At 35.6% G+C, this 22127-nt stretch overlaps 3 protein-coding genes and 1 long non-coding RNA gene across 4 annotated transcripts; all 4 read left to right on the forward strand.

Annotated features, from left to right (window-relative positions):
• Window positions 1-1304: 1304 nt before the first annotated feature.
• Window positions 1305-6190, forward strand: LOC124635771. Its single transcript, XM_047171726.1, has 2 exons — window positions 1305-1665; window positions 2983-6190. The coding sequence occupies exon 2, from the start codon at window positions 2993-2995 to the stop codon at window positions 5288-5290; it is 2298 nt and encodes a 765-aa protein (XP_047027682.1). The 5' UTR covers window positions 1305-1665; window positions 2983-2992; the 3' UTR covers window positions 5291-6190.
• A 20-nt stretch (window positions 6191-6210) lies between these two features.
• Window positions 6211-7149, forward strand: LOC124635773. Its single transcript, XR_006985055.1, has 2 exons — window positions 6211-6500; window positions 6628-7149. It is a non-coding gene; the product is annotated as an uncharacterized LOC124635773 (long non-coding RNA).
• Window positions 7150-7207: 58 nt separating this feature from the next.
• On the forward strand, window positions 7208-10724 carry LOC124635772. The gene is made up of 2 exons (XM_047171727.1): window positions 7208-7920; window positions 8619-10724. The coding sequence occupies exon 2, from the start codon at window positions 8647-8649 to the stop codon at window positions 10066-10068; it is 1422 nt and encodes a 473-aa protein (XP_047027683.1). The 5' UTR covers window positions 7208-7920; window positions 8619-8646; the 3' UTR covers window positions 10069-10724.
• An 8652-nt stretch (window positions 10725-19376) lies between these two features.
• Window positions 19377-21319, forward strand: LOC124636046. The gene is made up of 3 exons (XM_047172000.1): window positions 19377-19730; window positions 20081-20931; window positions 21296-21319. Exons 1-3 carry the CDS (start codon window positions 19541-19543, stop codon window positions 21317-21319), a joined length of 1065 nt encoding a protein of 354 aa, XP_047027956.1. The 5' UTR covers window positions 19377-19540.
• Window positions 21320-22127: the final 808 nt, after the last annotated feature.

Raw genomic sequence — 22127 nt, forward strand, 5'->3', positions numbered from 1 at the left:
TGAATGCGTCAAAATAGTTTAAATTTATTTATATAGTTATTTTATTTAGTACTCACAAATACGGTTTGATTGGAAAGAAAATAAATATGAGCGTAAATAATTAGGAAAGTGTATGACTCATTCGCAGACCCCGATTGGGGTCTAAACCGAGCTTACGGTGACATTGATGTTCAGACCCCAATCGGGGTCCGCTACGGATTTGACGGTTAAACCTAAGATTGTTTGCCAAATATATTATAATTAAAGCATTTAATTGTTTATGTTAGAATATGGATCATACTTTTAAATACCTATTGTTATTATTTTATTTTACTTGTTCTATCTAGCTCTCTAGGATGATTTTATTTCTGGATTAGGCAAATACTTTGGCTAAAACCGTTGAAACAATATATAATACAAGGTAAATGATACAGACAATAAAGATTTATAATCTTTTGTAATGTTGCTAATGCTATCTTATGATTATAATTACAAAAATTAAACTCTTCAGTTATTATTGATCGTTATTTACTGAAAAACAACCGGTTTTAGGCAAATACTTTGGCTAAAACCGTTGAAACAATATATAATACAAGGTAAATGATACAGACAATAAAGATTTATAATCTTTTGTAATGTTGCTAATGCTATCTTATGATTATAATTACAAAAATTAAACTCTTCAATTATTATTGATCGTTATTTACTGAAAATTAAATAAGTATTTACATAGGTACAATAAAAGTTGATTTTGACAACCCTAACGTTTTTTCTCTATTCACCCCTCTGTCGTATCTTTTGACCCCAGTTACAAGGTAAATAGAAACCGTCTACTTTTTCCTATTTCACGAATAATTCTCAAATTTATACATGATTAAAGAATAACTATTTGATAAATTAAAACGAGACTCGCAATTTGACAATTCTTTGATAACAGCTGTCATACAAAATATGTAAGAAAATCAGTGTAGAAGTTGAAAGTTGTGTCTATTCACCCCATTTTACGGTATTGTACTATATTTCGGGTCTGCGTACTATATACTGTTGAAAAAATATATAGTACGTAAAAATACTATATTTTCAACACCGAAAAAACTAACAACCAAATCCTTCATAAAAAAAAAAATAAGAACGCGCCTTTAAAGTAAGTACCCGATAGGCGATACCATGTATCCGAACGCTTCCGTAACGAACTTGTCAATGTCAAATTGACGTCAATTTTGACGTCGTCAAACGAACAGCGTTGCCAGACCGTACCAAAAAGTACGGTTTTCCGTACTATTCATCACACAACCGTACCACAACCGTACCTCAGTGTAGACCGTACCTTTTTCGTACCTTTTCTATATTAGTGATTTATTTTTTACTGCAAACTACAAAGGGTAAAAAAAAAATCGCCTTCTCCTGTTTTGTCAACATTATGAATTTGCGTTTAAAAAACTTTTTTCTTCCATCCAAATAAGACTTGGCTGTTTGGATTACATTCCTTGCCTTCCTTCCTCAGGAGCGATGAATTAAAAAAAAAAACAGAGCAAACAGAATATAGTCTGCGGGACTATCGCCGTTCGCCGATGTCTATAGTCAGTCTGGAACCGAGATCGAACTAAAGATAACTCATTCTCACAAGTATGTACGACGTGTGACGAAACAATACGAATCTATAGACGGAAGAAAAGTTAAGTCAAGGTAAGTTGATGTTGATGATGGTTTGCATTTTTCATGTTTTTTGTTTGCACTGCAAGAAGGCAAAGTTGTATGACTAGATGACAATGCTATTATCCTACTTCTTTTCTTATCACCACTGCCAAGGTGTGGTTCATTGCCTTTTATCCATTATTATTAAATAGATACTGACAAACTTAAAATTTTATGAACTATCTGTTCCGATCTGATGGTCAAAGGTAGAACTTTATTTAATCGCCTCGAATGTTTGACATCTAAATAAATTATTTAAAAATAATAATCACCACTAGCGTCAAAACGAAACAGATAAGTTTGATGTTGAAAAATGTACGTCCTGTTTTTTTAATGTTTTATTGAGGTTGCCATCTTGTGAAATAACAACCAAATTTGGATAATTTCGGAGCATTTACGTATATCACATAAATTCATTCAAGTAATTGGCTATTTGACAGTTGTAACGATGAAATATGTTCAATATGATAGCTTGTAACCAAATAATATAATTACACAATAGGTATTTCGCTTCAAAAGAAATTTTAAATATTTTATTTTTGCAAAATAGATTTGCCTTTTTATCTGTGGATTATAAGATTCGAAACGTGGTCGGCCATCTTGTGACGTCACATCTCACAGAAAATGTCAAGCAAAACGTCATCTGTTAGTTTGAAACAACGTTCACTGATTGGCGAGAAATTGACGTTTTTGAAATGCGACGTCATCAAATGTCACGTGACCAGCTGTTTTCGCGTAAATTTTAAATTAATAAATACTTTTTTTACTATTAAATAACGCTTTTTTTCGTAAAAGCATAATTGTAAGAGGTTTATTATAAACGTACGTAAGTTTTTAAATATTTTTTCGAAGGCTGTCAAGTAGCCAATTGTATGTATGCATGTGATTCTAATATTTGAACTTATTATATTAAATAATAAATTATACTTCGTTTTAATATTTTTTGTTTCATAACTTTTTTTTCTACCTATACTTACCTACATTTTTAATAAGAAAATTGTTAATATTGTATTATGGTGTACGTATATACTCCGTGAACGGTCGAAGTAAAAGTTTGCGGAATGCACAGAGCACAATGTATCAGATAGAAATGAAGACAATTGAAAATCTTAGTTATTTAAATTGTTAGTTGGCCTAGAAACTTTCATGAACAGATGGCGCCACCCGTCACATGCTTATATATTATATTGTTTCTATTTAGTGAATTACGCAAACTTACCTTCCCTTTCAAACTAAACTATCCGTACCTTACCGTACCTTTGCATGGTGCTGTGTGTGATGGATGGCATGTTTTTTGTCCAAACGCAGGTGTTGGGAAATGGACAGATTTATAACGAAGCGAAAACGTGACCCTCCTGATAATAATAGCTCTCAAAATAGTAACCAGCCTACTAAACCTGGTCATTCAACTAAGAAGAAATGTTTAAGTCCTAGTATCCCTGGCCCTTCATGTACTGATGCACTAATAATAATAAAACCTACCCAGCCACAAGAATCAAATCCTTCCAACGACTTCAGTTTGCTAGACGAATCAAATCTATCTAACAAAAAAAAACCACAAGCCTTACTTGATACTTGTAACGAAAATGAAGAAATCCAGATAGCAACAAGTAATGAAGAGCATAAAAAAAATATTCCAACCAAATCTAAAAAAGCATCGGATAAGACTGAAAAACATTTATATGTTTTTAGCGAGAAATGGTTAGAAATTAAAGAACTTTCAGAGTGGCTAGTTTCAGACACAGTTAAAGGCACAATCAGTGCAAAATGCAAATACTGTCAAACTACGTTACCCAACCACAAGCCGCACTTGATACGACACTCTGAAACTGATAAACACAAATCAATAATGAAAGCCATTAAATCCACATCAAATATTAAAGAATCATTAAAACCATCAGATGAAGATCTCTCAGTAAAAAGAGGTGAGCTTAAAATTGCTGCAATGCTGGCTACAAATAATTTACCATTCCTCTTATCAGACACTCTAGTTAGCTTAATAGCGGACATTTGCCCCGATTCGAAAATTGCTCAGAAGATGAAGATGGGTCGTACGAAAGCAACAGCAGTTGTAACACAAATTTTAGGGCCCAGTCTTCAAAGTACTTTGCATGATTATTTAAAACAACCCGGTAATTTCTTTTGCCTAATAATGGACGAAACAACTGATGTTGGCACAAAAAAACAATGTGCGATGACAGTGATATATTGTGACAAAGAATTTAAAATAAAAACAGAATTCTTCGATTTGCTGGAAATGGCCTCAGGTACGGCTGATGACTTGTATAACGCATTAATACAGAGCGTTGAAACTAAAAATATCCCACTAGAAAACTTAGTGGGATTTTCTTCAGACACGACGAACGTGATGGTCGGCGAATATAATTCTGTGTTCGCCAAATTGAAAGAAAGACTTCCTAACATAGTGTGTGTCCGCTGCTCTTGCCATATGATTCATTTGGCTGCCTCCAAAGCTTGTCTACAACTGCCAAAATCAGTAGAAGATATGTTACGGAACATTGGCTCCCATTTCAGCCGCAGCCACAACCGACAACAGAAGCTTGCAGAAATGCAACGCTTCTACCAAACACAAATTCATCAGATTCTTTTGCCGGCAACAACCCGGTGGCTTTCTTTAAAGGCATGTGTCGACCGAACGCTGGAACAGTATCCTGCACTGGAAGCCTATTTCAGACTTGAAATAGTGGAAGATCCGTCCAGAATAACTGAAAGTATCATTTTCAGTTTGCGTAACCAGTTTACAAAATTTTATCTCGAGTTCATGGCATATGTGCTAGACCTGCTAAATGACTTCAATATTACTTTTCAGTCTGAATCGCCATTACTTCATAAACTGAAACCTGCCGTAGAAGGGCTCATCCGCACAATTGCAAGTAACTTCATTGATTTACATCACGTCAAAAACACGCCTCCTCTAGAGATCGAACATAAAAACCCAAGGTTGTACTTGCCTTTGGAAAATTTGTACCTTGGTGTTTCTGTGGACTCAAGCCTCAAGGAGGTTCAAAATGATGTTAGAAAAGAGGACCTGGAAAGATTCAAACTAGATTGCCTGGCATTTTATGTTGAAGTAATAGAACAAATAAAACAAAGATTTATATTTACAGACCCAATATATGACATAATCCAAATAGTCGAACCAAAAATTATAAAATCGTTTGATCCACAAATGATAACTTCAATTTTAAACAGATTTCCTTTTTTAGCCCCCACATATCTGAATAAAAGTGCATTAATAAACGAATGGCGGGAGTACTGTTTATTAGATCTGGCAAGTGTGGACGACAGTATATCGATTCAAATGAAAGCTGCTGATTTTTGGACAAAAGTATTTAAATTAAAGGACATAGCTGGTACAGAAAAATTCAAAAATTTGAAAATCCTGATAGGATTTCTATTAATTCTGCCTTTTTCTAATGCCTCAGTGGAAAGAGTATTTAGCAAACTAAAGCTGATAAAGACTGAACATCGGAATCGTCTCAATACCGAAACTATTGCTGCATTAATGGCTATTAGTTCATCTATACAGCAACAAGGTGGTATACACAATTTTGAACCCAGCTCTTCTATGTTAAATAAGAAGATAAAGTACTAAAATTAATTTGATTCAGTAGTGACGGATTTCGCTGATAAAGTAAACACCTAAATACAACATCAAATTACCTTTTTTGTAAATTTTGAAAACTAATGATTTCGAGATGAATAAATATTTATCTGTAGAGAAATATTACTAATTTTGTAGATTGAAATGAAAACTATTAACTTGCATTGAGCATGGGTGCAGGCTAAGTATTAAGTATTTTGGAATGAAGCAAAGCATATCTACAAACGGAATGACACATATCCAAACTATTGGAGCTTCAAGCATGTATTAGCAAGTTATTTATTTATAAACTCGTGGTAAGTCAAATTATTATTTTACAATTACAGTCTGTTGAGAAACTAATAGAAAATAATGAGACTCATACTTTCTTCGACTTTCTGTCACATTTGACACTAAAATATGGACACAAATTATTTAGATGGGATTTTCTTAGTTCCTAAAACATTATTTTCATAATTTTTTTGACAAACAACTTGTTTTCGCTGTAGGATATGAGTAGACTATAGCATTTTTCAACATTTTAGCAAAACCGTACTACTATGATAAATTATTATCAAAAAAATTTTTAATTCACTGCATCATTAACGAATATAATGACTTTACTCCTTTCCGTAACTCTATATTGATTTATAACCTCATTTCTCTAATTGATTTACGAATGAATTTGTTCGATATTGGCAATCGGTAATAATGTTCTACTTTACCATATCGTTCTGAACATTCGATTCCCTATCGCTTTTTTTCCAACCTATGGTCGCAGACAGCCAACTCGAAGAAAAATAAAACTGATCTAGTTCTTGCAGAAGTATCCCGACCTAACCGTACCTTGAAGTTAAAAACCGTACCTTTTTAGAAAGCCAACCATCCTTTTTTGGGAAATCATACTGGCAACACTGCAAACGAACGACTGCTATACATATATATCGGCAGAATTGTTTAGAGTTGTTATTTCATTTAAAAAGTTGAAATCCTAAATAAATTAAGTATGGAAAGTGGTAGTAGTGACAACGAAAGTGCGTCAAATTCTAGTGCGCCGCTAACGCCAATTAAAAAGCGAAAAATTACAAAAGGACTCCAAAAATTTAAACCGGAGTGGGAAAGAGAGTATGGCTGGATTACTGAAGATTCCCAAAATATTTATAATGCGAAATGTAAACATTGTAATATAACATTTTCTGTGGGGAAAAGTGGCATTGGCCAGGTTAGATCTTTTAGGTTATGTTAAATTCTTGCATCTTCTGTTGTTTTATTTTTTTCAATGAAATTGCCAACTGATTTGATTTGCATGATAAGTGGTACTTAAAATGTTTACTTACAATTCATTGCAGATTAAACAACATAGTGAAACAAAGCACCACAAACTTAAAACTGAACTTTACAAGAAAACTTCTACATTAGACAGGTTTTTTGGTTCGACGGGCTCTTCATCTACCTCTCTTACTTGTGATGATAAGATTTCAGCCAGTGAACTTGCTTTAACCTACCATATTGTAAAACACAATCTTTCTTATAACAGCATGGACTGTACTGTAAAATTAAACAAAATCATTTATGCTGATTCTAAAACCGCTTTGAACATAAAATTAGGACGCACTAAAATGGAAGCACTGGTTAATGAGGTTTTGGGACCTTATGCATTACAAACTTTATTGAATGACTTAAATGCTCCTAATTTTATATTTTTGTTTGCAAACTGATGCAAGTAATAGAAAAAATATTAAATTATTTCCTTTAGTTGTACAATATTTTGATATTGAGAATAGGATACAAAACAAGTTATTAGACTTTTACGAAAATTGTGATGAATCTGCAAACGGTATGTTTGATGCTATAAACAGTTCACTATCCTACCACAACCTTTCCTTTGATACAGTGTCTGGTCTGAGTGCGGATAATACCAATGCAAATTTTGACTGCGTACCCGTTGGACCTCAAAGATTAGACCCTATTACAAATGTTACCCGTTCGACCTAATTTTTAGGTCCCTTTGGACCCTCTTCAAAATAAAATAATCAATGTGCCTATTGGACCTCATTTGTAGTACCCGTTGGACCTTCAAAATTAAAACAAGTAAAAAAGTAAACGTTGGACCTCTTTTTTAGTACCCTTTGGACCTTCAAAAAATATGTGTTCATTTGTTGTTCGTTCAATGTTATTTAGTTGGGAAAGGGGTACAGTTATGTTGAAAATTGTTAAATGGAAATCAAAAAAATTGACGAAACAAGTACCTAAGCAAATACACGGTATTACTATTATTATTATGTTGGTAACCTTCATGTAGAAACACCAATGAAACTTATGTATATAAAGTGTAATATGTTTTATAAGTAAAATAGACAATCGAACATTATCATTTTTTGGACATACGCAAGGCAAACTCGCGTCTAAGCTAGACCTTTCCTCGCTCTCTTCGGCGCACGGGCGCAGGGAGTATGGTGCGGGGTGAGTATTAGAGGGATCGCAGGCCAGCAAAAACAAAACAGTGACATTTTGCATTACATTACAATTAGTTGGAGCTTTAAGTTGTTGACGTGTGTGCATTTGCGCAATAAAGTTCCGTGTGGTAAAAGGTGATAATCACAAGTAATAAGAAAACAAGGAAACGTTTAATTAAGTACCTGGTAAGTATTAAATTACTTTATCTGTTGCATGTTTAAGTGATTTTATTTGGATGTATATTTCAAATCTTCCGTGGTTTTCTTTTCTGATAATTTTGTCACTATTATTTCTATATTTAATTTGTCTCTGCTAATTATTGAACAATTATTACTTACCATACTGTGAATTTGTAAAATTAGTCATGCTAGCATTCCACCAAATTATTATACATTAATTAATTTGTTCATACACACACGACTTATGCCCGGTTCCTATAAACAGAAAACGATTCGTTTTGCTTACGGACGGTTACTTTTGACGTTTAATGTATGGGGCTTATGTCAAAAAACAACCGTCCGTAAGCAAAACGAATCGTTTTCTGTTTATAGGAACCGGGCATTAGTCGACCAGCCGACCGTCGACTAGCCGGTGCAAAATGTGTCATTATTAGTAACATTGGTTATGATTAAAATAAAAAAAATCATAATAATACACTTTAGTCTTCTTTGGAACTTTGTTTTATGGACACTCTTCAGAAGTTACCTAATTATTGTTATAGATTTTAGTCCAATTGTTTTTCTTATTTTTAATGTCTTATTTCTTTTTCTTATAGCTGAGTTTACTCAATTAGTTGTCTTTTATGGTGTGGTAAATTTACTCACTACTTATTTCGTGTAAAATAATAACTTAAATAAAACGAATATTTAATGGCCTGTTTCAGATTAAAGAAGAATCATTGTTAATGAATAATGTCTCAAATAGAAGTAGTCCCTTCAACAAGTCGACATAATAATATAGATAAAACACAAGAACTTTGTTTCGTGACATCTAAAAGAGGTGGTGAGATTCTGCTAAATGATGGTTACCAGTACTATAAAAAAAAAGATAATAAAAATGGGTCCTCACGGTGGAATTGCAAATATAAATCGAAGTGTCGCGGCACTATAACAATTAAAGGAAATACGATTATGAACAAAGTCAGTCACAGTAAAAATTGTGTACGTGATCACGCTGGCAATGAAATAAAGAAAGAAATAAGTACATGGAAAGTTGAATCTGGACAAGGAGTTCTTCCTCTGCAAACAATATATAATGAAGGCGTTAACCGGTTGAAGGATAGAGGTCTTAACCTATTGACTCGGATACCTAATTTTAATAATGTGAAGCATGGACTCTATAACAGTCGCAGAAAAGAATTTGGCATCGATAATATTAAGCCAAAAACAGTTACAGATGTCAAAGTTCCTGTAAAATACAACGACTTTTTAATGGCTGACTATCAAGAAGGTGCTCGAAGAATTTTAATATTTTCATCAAAAGAAGCAAGAGAAAAATTGAAAACGGTGAAACATTTTTTTGCAGATGGGACGTTTAAATGCGTAGTACCGCCGTTTGTACAAATGTACAGTATTCACGGAGATCTCGGTAGCACCGAAAAAAGCACAAATATTAAACCATTGATATATGCTTTGGTTACTGATAAAAAAGAAGAAACTTATCAAATTATTTTTCAATTATTACTATCGCAAAATCCATCTTGGAAGCCAGAAAAATTTACTACAGATTTTGAAACTGCGCAAATGAATGCTATTCAGTCAGTTTTTCCTGAAGTGGACATTAAGGGATGTTTTTTTCATTTTACTCAGGCTTTAAGTAAAAAAGCAAAGAGTCTGCACATCTTAAAAAATCGCGCGTGTAAGCGACATGTTGCTTTATGTGCCGCTTTAGCATTATTACCAGAACAAGCCACAGATGAAGGTTGGTTTTATATTATGGAGGACTGGTCCGAAGAAAATGAAAATTTAGTTAAATTTAATGACTATTTTACAAAACAATGGCTGCAAAAAGAAGACATGCGAAGAATCTGGTGTTTCAACTCTGAAAGACATCGTACAACTAATAGTGTGGAAGCATGGCACTCGAGTATTAATAAAAAGTTGTGTGGTAATACAAAGCCAAATATTTTACAATTTTTGAGCATAATTAAAACAGACGCATCAATGACAAGTTTAACTATAGCAAAACTAGAAAATGGACACCAAATACTAAATAAGCGCAAAGAGTACATAGAAAAAGATGAAAAAATCGCTTATATTCTAGAGCAATTAGATAACAATTATATTAATGTAGGTCATTGCTTAGAGAAGCTGCTTACATATTATGTATTTTAAGTTTGTCATTTGACAATACTTAATGTCATTCCAAAAAATTATTTGAAAATTCTGTTACTTGAGCTTGACTTGAGATTGATGATGTTATTTTTTATGTGTAAAACCTAAGTATGGAGGCTAACTAAGCTTCCATACTTAGGTTAATTTAGGTCCAAATTTAGTCTAAGTAAATTCTAAAGACATACTGTGATTATAAATTGATCTGTGATTTAATGTTTTTTTTTTTTAAACATTTATTTAATGTTATTTTTGTAAACTCACCTTATGGCAATATTGTTATTTAATTGTAATTAGAATTTGTGATCTTAAACCATTTATAATATAATAATTATTATTTTTATATCTTCAGTCTGTTAACTTTAGGATAAAACTGATTTTAATATTTGATCTGTGATTTATATTTTACTTATAATACACATTATTTTATATTAACAATTATCCACACCCTTCTGGTACAACCTGTAGGAATATACCAACTTAAAGATTTATAATCGGGTAAATACGTGATCTAATTGGAATAGGTGATTTTATCTATACATATAAAAATCAAAGTCCTGACTCATTCACTAAGTCACCAACGCAGGGCCCAAACCCCTGAACCTATAAAGCTGACGTTGTTGCTTTTATATCTTTGAATAAACATATTGATTTATTTATTGCATCGTGTTTTATTTTTGATAAAGTGTCTCACTTTTGTGTACTTTAGCTTTTCATACGAAGATGTAAAAAAATGGGTCCAACGGAACACGTTGTTTAATAGGGGGTCCAATGGGCACTAAAGTATAGGCAAAATCCAAGTTTTAAGGTCGAAACGGCACAAGGAGGTCCAAAGGGTCATGATAGTCAGTGAGGTCCAAACTTGGAGGTCCAACGGGTACGCAGTCCAAATTGACTTTGGTATTCACCATTCTCTTTATAAAAATATTGAACAAGTAGTTCCTAATTTGGTTATAGGTAATTGTCATGCACATATAGTTCACAACACAGTGAAGCATGCAATGAATTTTTTAAGCATTGATATTGAAAATATTATTTTAAAAATCTACAGCCATTTCTCCATTTCTGCAGTCCGTAGAGAAGAGCTTAAAAAATTTGTTGCTGCTGTTGAAGGTGAATGGCATGAGCTGAAACGACATGTTGGTACTAGGTGGCTTTCATTGCTTCCTTGCGTGGACAACATACTTTTGAATTGGAAGGCTTTGAGTGATTATTTTTTTAGTTTAGGTGAAGAATGTCCTACACATATTCAAAATATTTTGATGATGAACAAAAGTAATGGAAACAGTAAAGTTCTAATCTTTTTGCATTTCGCGAGTCATTTTTTACATAACTTTCATAAAGCTGATAAACAACTTGAAGGCAATAACATCACAGTCATAGATGTGTATCATATTATGTCAATTTTAAAATCGGCGCTAGAACAACGTAAAAAAGATATTTTTTTTTGGTTACGAAACCAAAAAAATGTTGCAATCATTAGAAGCAAAATCCCCTACAGAAAGTTATGCAATTCAAAAGAATTTTTTGTTATTTATTGATAAATGTTTAGACTATCTTAATAAATGGTTTGATTTTGGTGATAGCAATTGGTTATGTAAAATCCAAAAATTAAATTTAAAAAAGGAGGTTTCATTTAATGACTGAGACAATATTAGAAGTTCTAAATTTACAAGAAAAATTATGTATCAAAATGGACGACCTGTACTCTGAAATAACGATATTGAATGAAATCTTTGCTAAAGTAAAAGACTGTAATGACTTTACTGACAAAACTACAGGCCAAAAGTGTGTGCGTTCGCGCAGCGGAATGTTGTTGAATTTAAAGATTTTAATTATGCAGATAATTAGTGTAAGACGTCCTATAATTGTGTATGGTAAATAAAAATTTGTGTATGCAGCCATTGTGGAGAAATTCACCAAAAACAGATTCCGCTGGGCGAACGTTGGCGAACGTTGTCCTGGCGGAACTTTTTTTAATCCATAGACTTTAGAAGAAAAGAGATGTGTCCGAAAATTAGTGTGTATTTGTGTATAATTGATTATGTATGAATGAAATCAGTGCATGCATAAACTTCGGAGAAATTCAAGCTTCCGCTACGCGAACGTTTGGCCATTAGCTAGTTTTCATATAAAGCGCTTACATAGAGAGCTGTAGATTTTTACATACGTTGTTTTGAATTTGTTTATATTTGTTTAAAAAACAGATTTAGAAAAAGTCGTAGGGTTTAAAAGATAAAAATATAAACGTAAAATACACTTATTAGGTCTTAGTTCTTAAAGTATGCAGTTTGGGGTCTAGATTTTCACGTTTACACAAACCTTGTAAGTGTCTCCAACATGTTGCCAAGTATCAATGATGTTCCGTTAGTAATTAAAAAGTTATAGGATATTTTACCATGAATAGATCACTGTTTACAAAGCAGTCGATTATCACGACGTTCTAAAGGAATTGCATGGTAAAATGTATGCCAATAATTAGTTTAATCATTCAACTATTCACTTGCAAAATTTCATGTCATTAAATTCAGTAATTAAAGAAAGACAATTATAATACTGACGGAGCATCGAAACCCTACATAATCCGACCAAGTTCGGATAGCTACAAAAAAGCGGCCGTGCCATATGTCTAAGCAACGTTCTTAACTTGGTAGGTTAGTATTTATTAATATGGTACAGTTGCGTACACAAGCGTTAGGAAAAAATAAAACAATTGTATTTTTTGATTGAAAAATATTTTTTTAATAATAATGCCACTATCTACGATAAAAATAAATCTTCAATTAACAAGTACTTCTCTATTTAAATATCCGTGTACAAAAATATTTTTATTATTATTACTTACATAAATTACTTAACTACGTGATTAAAAATAACGTTAATAAACGTTACGTATTTTAACTAAAATGTCGTAGATAGTGGCGTTATTATTAAAAAAATATTTTTCATTCAAGAAATGCAATTGTTTTATTTTTTCCTAACGCTTGTGTACGCAACTGTACCATATTAATAAATATACTAACCTTCCAAGTTAAGAACGTTTCTTAGACATACGGCACGGCCGCTTTTTTGTAGCTATCCGAACTTGGTCGGATTATGTAGGTTTTCGATGCTCCGTCAGTATTATAATTGTCTTTCTTTAATTACTGAATTTAATGACATGAAATTTTGCAAGTGAATAGTTGAATGATTAAACTAATTATTGGCATACATTTTACCATGCAATTCCCTTAGAACGTCGTGATAATCGACTGCTTTGTAAACAGTGATCTATTCATGATAAAATATCCTATAACTTTTTAATTACTAACGGAACGTCATTGATACTTGGCAACATGTTGGAGACTCTTACAAGGTTTGTGTAAACGTGAAAATCTAGACCCCAAACTGCATACTTTAAGAACTAAGACCTAATAAGTGTATTTTACGTTTATATTTTTATCTTTTAAACCCTACGACTTTTTCTAAATCTGTTTTTAAACAAATATAAACAAATTCAAAACAACGTATGTAAAAATCTACAGCTCTCTATGTAAGCGCTTTATATGAAAACTAGCTAATGACCAAACGTTCGCGTAGCGGAAGCTTGAATTTCTCCGAAGTTTATGCATGCACTGATTTCATTCATACATAATCAATTATACACAAATACACACTAATTTTCGGACACATCTCTTTTCTTCTAAAGTCTATAGATTAAAAAAAGTTCCGCCAGGATAACGGTCGCCCAGCGGAATCTGTTTTTGGTGAATTTCTCCACAATGGCTGCATACACAAATTTTTATTTACCATACACAATTATAGAACGTCTTACACTAATTATCTGCATAATTAAAATCTTTAAATTCAACAACATTCCGCTGCGCGAACGCACACGCCAAAAAAGGCAGTATATTTAAAAAAAAAACTGAAAATGACTTACCAAATTTATTTAAAGTAATATCAATATAGAATAGTGGAATAGTGACTTGCGGCAGATTTATGGTTTGACCAATAGATGGCGGTATATGTCCGGAATAAATTTTATTTTTGTATTTCTTTGTAATAAAAACTATCCTATGTCCTTTCTCAAGTTCCAGACTACGTCTGTACCAAATTTCACACAAATCAGTCCATTAGTTTAGGCGTGAAGAAAAGACAGACAGACAGACAGACAGAGTTACTTTCACATTTATAATATTAGTTAGGATTTCGCTGATGAAATGTTGGCAACCCTAACTGGTGGTCAATACGCAATCCAATGTTAACTAGGGAGAACTCTTTCCAACACAGCTTTTCCATTAACGTCGGGGCAGGAATTCTCAACGACAACATTGTTGGCCCGTATTTCATAGAAGGGCGCCTTACTGGCGAAAGTTATTTAACTTTGCTGCGGAATATGGTGTCTTCAATGCTGGATGTGATTCCTGTCGGAGACAAATAATACTTCTTCTTGATAGGTAATGAAAAGTATTGTAATTAAGATGTTTTTCGACTATGCTCTAGCGTCGTATTATTATGCCGCATTTACACTCGCGCGCGAGTCGCGAGACGAGTCGCGAGCCGAAGCACGAGACGAGAGTGTGAATAGACACTTGCGGCTCGCCTCGCGTCTCGTCTAGCGCCTCGCAGCGCTCGCGTCCGAGGCGGTTTTTTGGGCACGAGTCAAAGGACCTCGCAACGTACGCGAGCGCAGTGTTTAAGGCCCCAGTACACGTTGGCCCAAGTGCGGCCAATACACGCCATCACCAATGTGTACACGGGGTATTGGTGCAGGTTGGCGGACATTTGTCAAGGTTGGCGCGCATTCGGCGAGTTGTCGGTTTTTTGGGCACACATCAAAGGAATCTTGGCCCAGCTTGGCGTGTGGTGTTTACACATTCGGCCAATGTTTAGTTCGTCACCGACCGCTGAGGATTGTACACTTTTGTGTTGCGTGTAAAAATAAATATAGTAGTAAATATAGCAGTGTAGTATAATATAAATATATATAGTAGTGTAGTATAATAAAAATATGTATAGTAGTGTACAAATAAATAACCGAAGCCTTAATTACTTCGACGTCCATCGCATTTGGCTTGCCAGGCAGCAATGAGCCATGCGCAAATGTGTAAACACCATTTGATCGTGGCCTACATTTGTGCATTGCACAGCTTGGCCCAACACAGGCCAACGTGTACTGGGGCCTTTACATTCGCGCGCTCGCTCCATTCGAGTTTCAACCTTGTGCCGCGCAGGTTGTGGCTTGCATATTACCGAAATGGAGTGGTCGCAAGAAGAAACGTTTAGATTTTTGGAACTTTTCCAAAAAGAAAACATTATTTGGGATCCCAAAGACAAATATCATAAAAACAGTCAAAAAGTGAATGATGCTTGGGAAAGGTTAAGTGTACAAATGGGTAGACCTTCAAGTGACTTGAAAAGTAAGAAAAATTCCCTCATGGCAACATTTCGTCAGCATTTGCGGCGCAAGAAACAATCATTGACATCTGGTGCAGGAGAGGATGATGTTTATAAACCAGGATGGCTGTATTATGATACCATGGAGGCATTTCTAGCATCTATTTACAAATGCCATACCACAATCAATACCGAAGAAGGACTTAATGAAGGACTGGTAAGTAAATTAAAACTACATATTCATTTATTCATACTTTATTGACTAGGTTTTACTTGTTGCTATAAAGATCATATAAGTACTTTGCATAAAATATTTAATAAACCTCTATTATTTGCTAATATAGGTAAAAAAATAAGTAGACAATTCCAATTTTCTGTTTTAAGAAATATTAATTACGGTAATCGACGACTACTTAATTAACCGACATCAAAAAAGGAGGAGGTTATAATATTATCAGTATTGATGAGAAAATATTAATTGTAATCTACAATAATTATTACGTTTGTTGTATGGGAGCCCCCTTAAATTTGTATTTTATTTTATTTTGGTTTTTAGTATTTGCTGTTATAGAGGCAACAGAAATACACCTGTGAAAATTTCAATCTGACTATTACTAATACTATCTGACTTTTACGATTCATGGGACATGGTGACAGACGGACGGACAGACAGACAGCAAAGCTAGTAGGGTTACGTTTTTACCCTTTGGGTACGGAACCCAAATAATTATTGTTGCTGTGTACTCTTGTACCTATCTATACTTATAATAAATCTGTAGAGAGGTCAATTCTGTACATGAAATATAATTAAAAAATAACTATCGGGGGGTGATTAGGGATCGATACTAATGCCAAAAATGCAATCAGTAAAATTTTTGTCTGTCTGTCTGTCTGTATGTTCGTTATGGAAACAAAAACTACTCGACGGATTTTAATGAAACTTGGCACATTTATTCTTCATACTCCTGGGCAGGTTATAGGATACTTTTCATCACGCTACAATCAATAGGAGCAGAGCAGTGAAGGGAAATGTTGGGAAAACGGGAGAAGTTTCTCCATTTTTTAAGCTTCCGTCGCATGTACAGTCTTAATGGTTAAAGCTACACTGAAATCATGTATGACGGAAATGTTCTCCTTAAAATTATACAAAAAATATTCCTTGACAGCATATGTCTATATTTTATGGTTGACTCACAATAACACGTGTAACTCCCGATAGCATAGCAGTTCGGAGCTTTCTGATTATATTTGTCTGCTCTTACGTTTACAACACTCTCACTCACCCCTAATTAAAAACAGTTAACATTATTCCCTATTCAATAAAAAAAGAATCATGTAAATCGGTAAAGAAACGCCAAAGTTATGCCTAAAATACGCTACTAAGCCATCGCGCTTGAATACTGGAGCATGCTATAAGGATTATTTTTGTGTATCGGTCGCCGCGCTCGACGTCCTTCGCGGCGTAGGTATAAAAAGGCGGGGGGTCCGCGCGCGAGCTTCTACCACCGCAAGAAGACCCCGACGATCCCTTGCCTCCCGTCACTCCAGACGAAGTGGCAGAGATCATCAAACGTCTCAAACCCCGTAAAGCTCCGGGCCCAGATAGAATAACCAATAAAGTTTTCAAAATCCTACCCGCTTCCCTCGTAATGCTCATGACCGCGATCTTCAATTGCGCCATGACCCATAACCTGTTCCCACAGGCATGGAAAGAGGCAACCGTAATCGGTATTCCCAAACCCGGTAAACCAAAATCAGACCCGTCCAGCTATCGCCCTATCAGTTTACTCTATGTGTTCGGCAAGATCTACGAGATACTTATCTATAAGCGTCTCAAAGATTACGTCGAAGCAAAGAGTCTTATTCCATTAGAACAGTTTGGTTTTCGAACCCATCACTCTTGTGTCCAACAAGTCCACCGCATCGTGGAAGGTGTGAGCCACGGATTCCAACGTGGCCAACTCACCGGTACGATTCTCTTCGATATAGCAAAGGCATTCGACAAAGTCTGGCACAAAGGCTTGATTTACAAGCTTTACCAACTCGGTGTCCCAGACCGTCTCGTCGTCATCTTACGAGACTTTTTGTCGAATCGCACCTTTCGCTATCGCATAGACGGCACTCTTTCTTCGGCCCACCCTATAAAAGCTGGCGTCCCACAAGGCTCGGTACTCTCCCCCATCCTCTTCACGCTATACACTAGCGATATTCCTAAGAACAAGCATGTTCAATTAGCCCTATTCGCCGACGACACGGCAATCTACTGCTCAGGCCGCAGCCCAGCCGCCATAGTGAGACGTCTCCAAGCCTATTGCAACACCCTAGGTGTCTGGACTAGGCTATGGAGAATCGAACTCCACCCCGACAAAAGCCAGGCCATACTCTTTTCGAGCCCTCGCCGTAGGCTTCCTCCCGCGCCCCCGTCAGTCACCATGTTTGGTAGGCCGATTCCTTGGAAGGAGCATGCCAAATATCTAGGTGTAATCTTAGACCAGCGCCTCTCATTCGCCGAGCACATACGTAAGGTGCGCTCTAGAGCAGCCTTTGTGTACGGCAGATTGCACTTCTTGCTCAATTCAAAGAGCAAATTATCTCTTAAATGCAGGTTACGCCTCTACGTATCGTGCATACGCCCCGTCATGATGTATGCTTGCCCTGTGTTCGCACAGGCAAGCCATCGCCGCCTTCACACAATGTAGGCCCTTCAAAACCGTGCTTTACGGAAAATCACAGGAGCTCCCTATTATGTTCGAAATGAGATTCTTCATCTCGACTTAAAAATCCCCACCATCCGCCAGTATATGAAGCGTGCCGCCATACGGTACTTCGAACGCGCTGAGAAACACGATAACTCACTTATCGTGTCAGCCAGTAATTACACTCCCTTCCGCATCAGTAGGATTCGCCGCCCTAGGCATGCCCTTCTAGAACCTGACGATGAGATAACTGTCCTCCAAGAGAGTAGTAAACTCACTAGCACCCTACACAAACACAAACCGCGTTCGTACAAACCTCGCCGCCGAGGTCCGCCGCGACGTCCCGTTCTCTGTCCTCCCGACCCTTGCTCATCGAGCCAGCCCGCGAGCTGAGCCAGTAGCTTTAAATTCCCCATTTAATAATAATGACCATATGATCCAGCCTGTCCCTTTGCTGCCTCCCCAGCGACGCCCTAAGCCGAGGTCCGACCCCACAGGGGGTACCCTTAGCGCAGTCGCTTAGTTTATAAGTTGTTTTACGCCCCTGGCTGGAGGCCTTAAATTCTAGGCATCCACAGGGAAAAGTCCGGTTAAGCAGTACACGGCCTCCTAGGCTGAACTGCGAGATGCCATACCAAAAAAAAAAAACGCTCGAGCTTCATACAATATTTGGCTGTTGATGCGAATAGACGTGCGGACTGTTCGACCTTATTGACAGACAATAATTGTTATAAACGAACCGTGCTTATCAGCGCGACTTTTAGTCTTTATATGTAGTTTACTTTTAGATTAGATTTGTTTTGTTGTTATTTTATGAAATAGGTAGTAGTATTAGGTTTTGGTAGTGTTTAAATATTATTAATAGTATAGATTTTATTTCTTTATAAGTAAAGTAGTAGTAGGTACGCATATTAGTTATTTTGGTAGTGCTTAATTTTATTAATACTTAGTTTATTTTTATTTCTTTATAGTTGAAGTAGGTAAATAGTAGGTACGAATATTTGTTATTTTGGTAGTGTTTAATTTTATTAATAGTTTATTTTTATTTCTTTATAAGTAGTTGAAGTACCTAAATACTAGGTACGAATATTAGTTATTTCGGTAGTGTTTAATTTTATTAATAGTTTATTTCTTTATAGTTGAAGTAATTAGTAAGTAGGTACGAATATTAGTTATTAAACTTCAGTGATTCGCCCGAAGAGATTACACTTATTTACTTGTAGTAGCACGGATATGTGCTGCCATCTTACACTACTTTAGAGCAACCATATTTAAAAAAATAATTATGCGCGCTCTAATGTGGGTATCTCATACACGTTTTGTGTGGCTGCCATCGCGCACGTATTTTTTTATCGTTATTAGTTATTTGGATATTTTAGTGGGTTTTTTGTGTTTAAATCATGGGAAAACGAAAACACCACGACGAAGAAGAGTATTTGGCTCGAAAAATCAGAAAATACGAGAAAAAGATGTCTCGAGTTCGCCGTAAACAAAGGAGTTACCGCAGTGCATCCATTTCAAGTTTAGAACGTGATCGATATTCGGATAACGAATACCCCGGGTCGCCGCAGGAGACTCCACAAAACGGAGGTTTGTACATACATGGATATTTAAATTTCGAACGACACTCTTCGACAGCGTGACCTTGACCTACTTTTCAAACAAATCGTTTTTTTTTTTTTTTTTTTTTTTTTTTTTTTTGTTTGTTTACCGTCTAGTGCTATGAGTTTAGTCTGCAAGGCTAATACCAACCAATAGTATACTTCAGTTTAACCTGTAAGGTTAATCGCTGTATATGTGGTAGCACAGAAACTCTAGAACATAGTCCGGGAGGCTATGTCGTGAGTTATGTTTACAGTTATGTGGATGACACGGATAACTACCTAATTCTAGAGTACAAACCGTGAGTTTGTATCATGAATTTGTTACTATTGTTTCAGGAGCCCCTTATGAAGTAAATTTTACATTAAATCAAACTTCACATTCAAACGTCTCGGCTACCAATAGTATATCCGTGCCCGCACCGACGGCAACTTTTGCTCCCGCACCTGATCCTACTTCTGTTGTTATACCCGTGGCCACGTCCACGCCAAATATACCGCCGCCGCTAGAAAATGCGCCTACGGAAGGTATACAGGAATTAGACCTACAACCTGATATTTTGTGTTTACTCGGAGAAGAGCCTGTGAGGGAAGAGAAGTTCGGTGTGAATGTTCACAAAGACATTGCTAGCCGCTGGTCTGATATATTAGTTAATGGTATTAAGGATCAAACTAAAAATGAGATATTGAAGGCCTATAATGTACCTGATAATCTTAGAGTTGCTCAGGCTCCGACACTTAATCCTGAAATAAGAGCGGCGGTGAATGAAAGTGCCTTGAAGAGAGACGATATTCTGATTGATAAACAGAAGATTTTGTCTGTTGTCATAACAAGTTTGGCAAATACAATCACGTCTGTTTTGACAACTACTTCCATCGACGAGACGTTCAAGTGTCAGATGTTAAAATGCCTTAGTGATGCCGGTAGACTCTTGTGTCATGCACATTATGATGAGACACAAACTAGAAGGAATTTTTTGCTGTCGTGCCTTAACAAAGAGATCAAAGATAGTGTTAAGGACCTTAAACGTGATCACATGTTATTTGGTACTGATCTTCAAGATAATTTAAAATCTATGAAAGCTATTATAAAAACAGGTTCCGAGTTAAAATCTTCGGCTGCTAAGCCGAAGTTACCACCCAAAAATTTGCAACCGAAAGGATCAACTCCAAGGGCTTTAAACTGGAGGGTAGATTTTTTTGTTATTCTTTTTCAAGAGGGTCAAAAATATGGTTCAATTAATAGTAATAAAGCAGCACTGTCACTTGTGTTAAATGCAGTGATTATGAATGACCCTCAAGTAACGAGGTTTATGAAGGGAGTATACAAATTGCGAACCCCACAACCAAGATATACTTTTACATGGGATCCGGCTATTGTCTTAGATTACTTAAGTGCTTGGTACCCTAATTCAGACCTTTCGTTTGAGAGACTGTCCAAGAAATTGACAACACTTTTGGCCTTAATAACTGCACATCGGGTACAGACATTGTCGTTAATTAAATTGTCTAACATTAAAAAATACAATGAAAAGTTCGTAATTAACATCACAGATCAAATCAAAACCTCGGCGGTGAATCGTACGCCGCCAACATTGATTCTTCCTTATTTCGATGAAAGACCTTCCATATGTCCTGCTAGGACTTTAGAACATTATTTAAGTGTATCAGCAACAAAGAGAAAATCTAACTGTGATTCCTTATTGATTAGTTTTAAGAAACCGTTTAATAATGTAACTTCACAATCTTTAAGTCGTTGGATCAAGGTCACCCTTCGTGAAAGTGGCATAGACACGTCTATTTTTTGTGCACATAGCACAAGACATGCAGCAACGTCTGCCGCCAATAGGTTCGGAGTGAGCTTAGATATAATAAAAAGAACCGCAGGTTGGACCGGTAGATCTGAAACCTTCGCAAAGTTCTACAATAGAGAAGTGATCGCAGATACCTCTGATGTCTTTGCTCGTTCTATTTGTAGGATGGCCTCGGTCAACGACGTATAATGAAGATGACTTTGTTTTCCTTTACATGCTGATAAATAAGTTTTTAAATTACAATAATACATTATCTGATTATGTATTTTGTAGTTTCTATCACTTTTCTATCCAAACGTTTCCTCTCTTTTTACCTATTTCGTGAGACTTTAAACATCTACAAGTAAATAAGTGTAATCTCGAAGGGCGAATCACTGAAGTTTAATAGAAAATCAAACGAACTTACCTGTAAGTGACGTTCGATGACTATTAAACGATGTGATTCGCCCGAAGAGATTACACTCCCTCCCTGTCCCTGATCAAAATACCTTTAGATCCTTCCCAAATTTTCACGAAATAGTGGCTAACGATGGCCAAAGGGGCAAACGTGTATGAGATACCCACATTAGAGC

Source organism: Helicoverpa zea, chromosome 13 (genome assembly GCF_022581195.2).
Source record: "Helicoverpa zea isolate HzStark_Cry1AcR chromosome 13, ilHelZeax1.1, whole genome shotgun sequence".
Lineage (NCBI taxonomy): Eukaryota > Metazoa > Arthropoda > Insecta > Lepidoptera > Noctuidae > Helicoverpa > Helicoverpa zea.

Coding starts and splice junctions, on each gene's coding strand:
- LOC124636046 (XM_047172000.1), top strand. CDS start 19,541: ATGGGAAAACGAAAACACCACGACGAAGAAGAGTATTTGGCTCGAAAA. Junction 19,731..20,080: donor GGAGACTCCACAAAACGGAG/GTTTGTACATAC, acceptor CTATTGTTTCAG/GAGCCCCTTATGAAGTAAAT. Junction 20,932..21,295: donor CAAGGGCTTTAAACTGGAGG/GTAGATTTTTTT, acceptor TTAACATCACAG/ATCAAATCAAAACCTCGGCG.
- LOC124635771 (XM_047171726.1), top strand. CDS start 2,993: ATGGACAGATTTATAACGAAGCGAAAACGTGACCCTCCTGATAATAAT.
- LOC124635772 (XM_047171727.1), top strand. CDS start 8,647: ATGTCTCAAATAGAAGTAGTCCCTTCAACAAGTCGACATAATAATATA.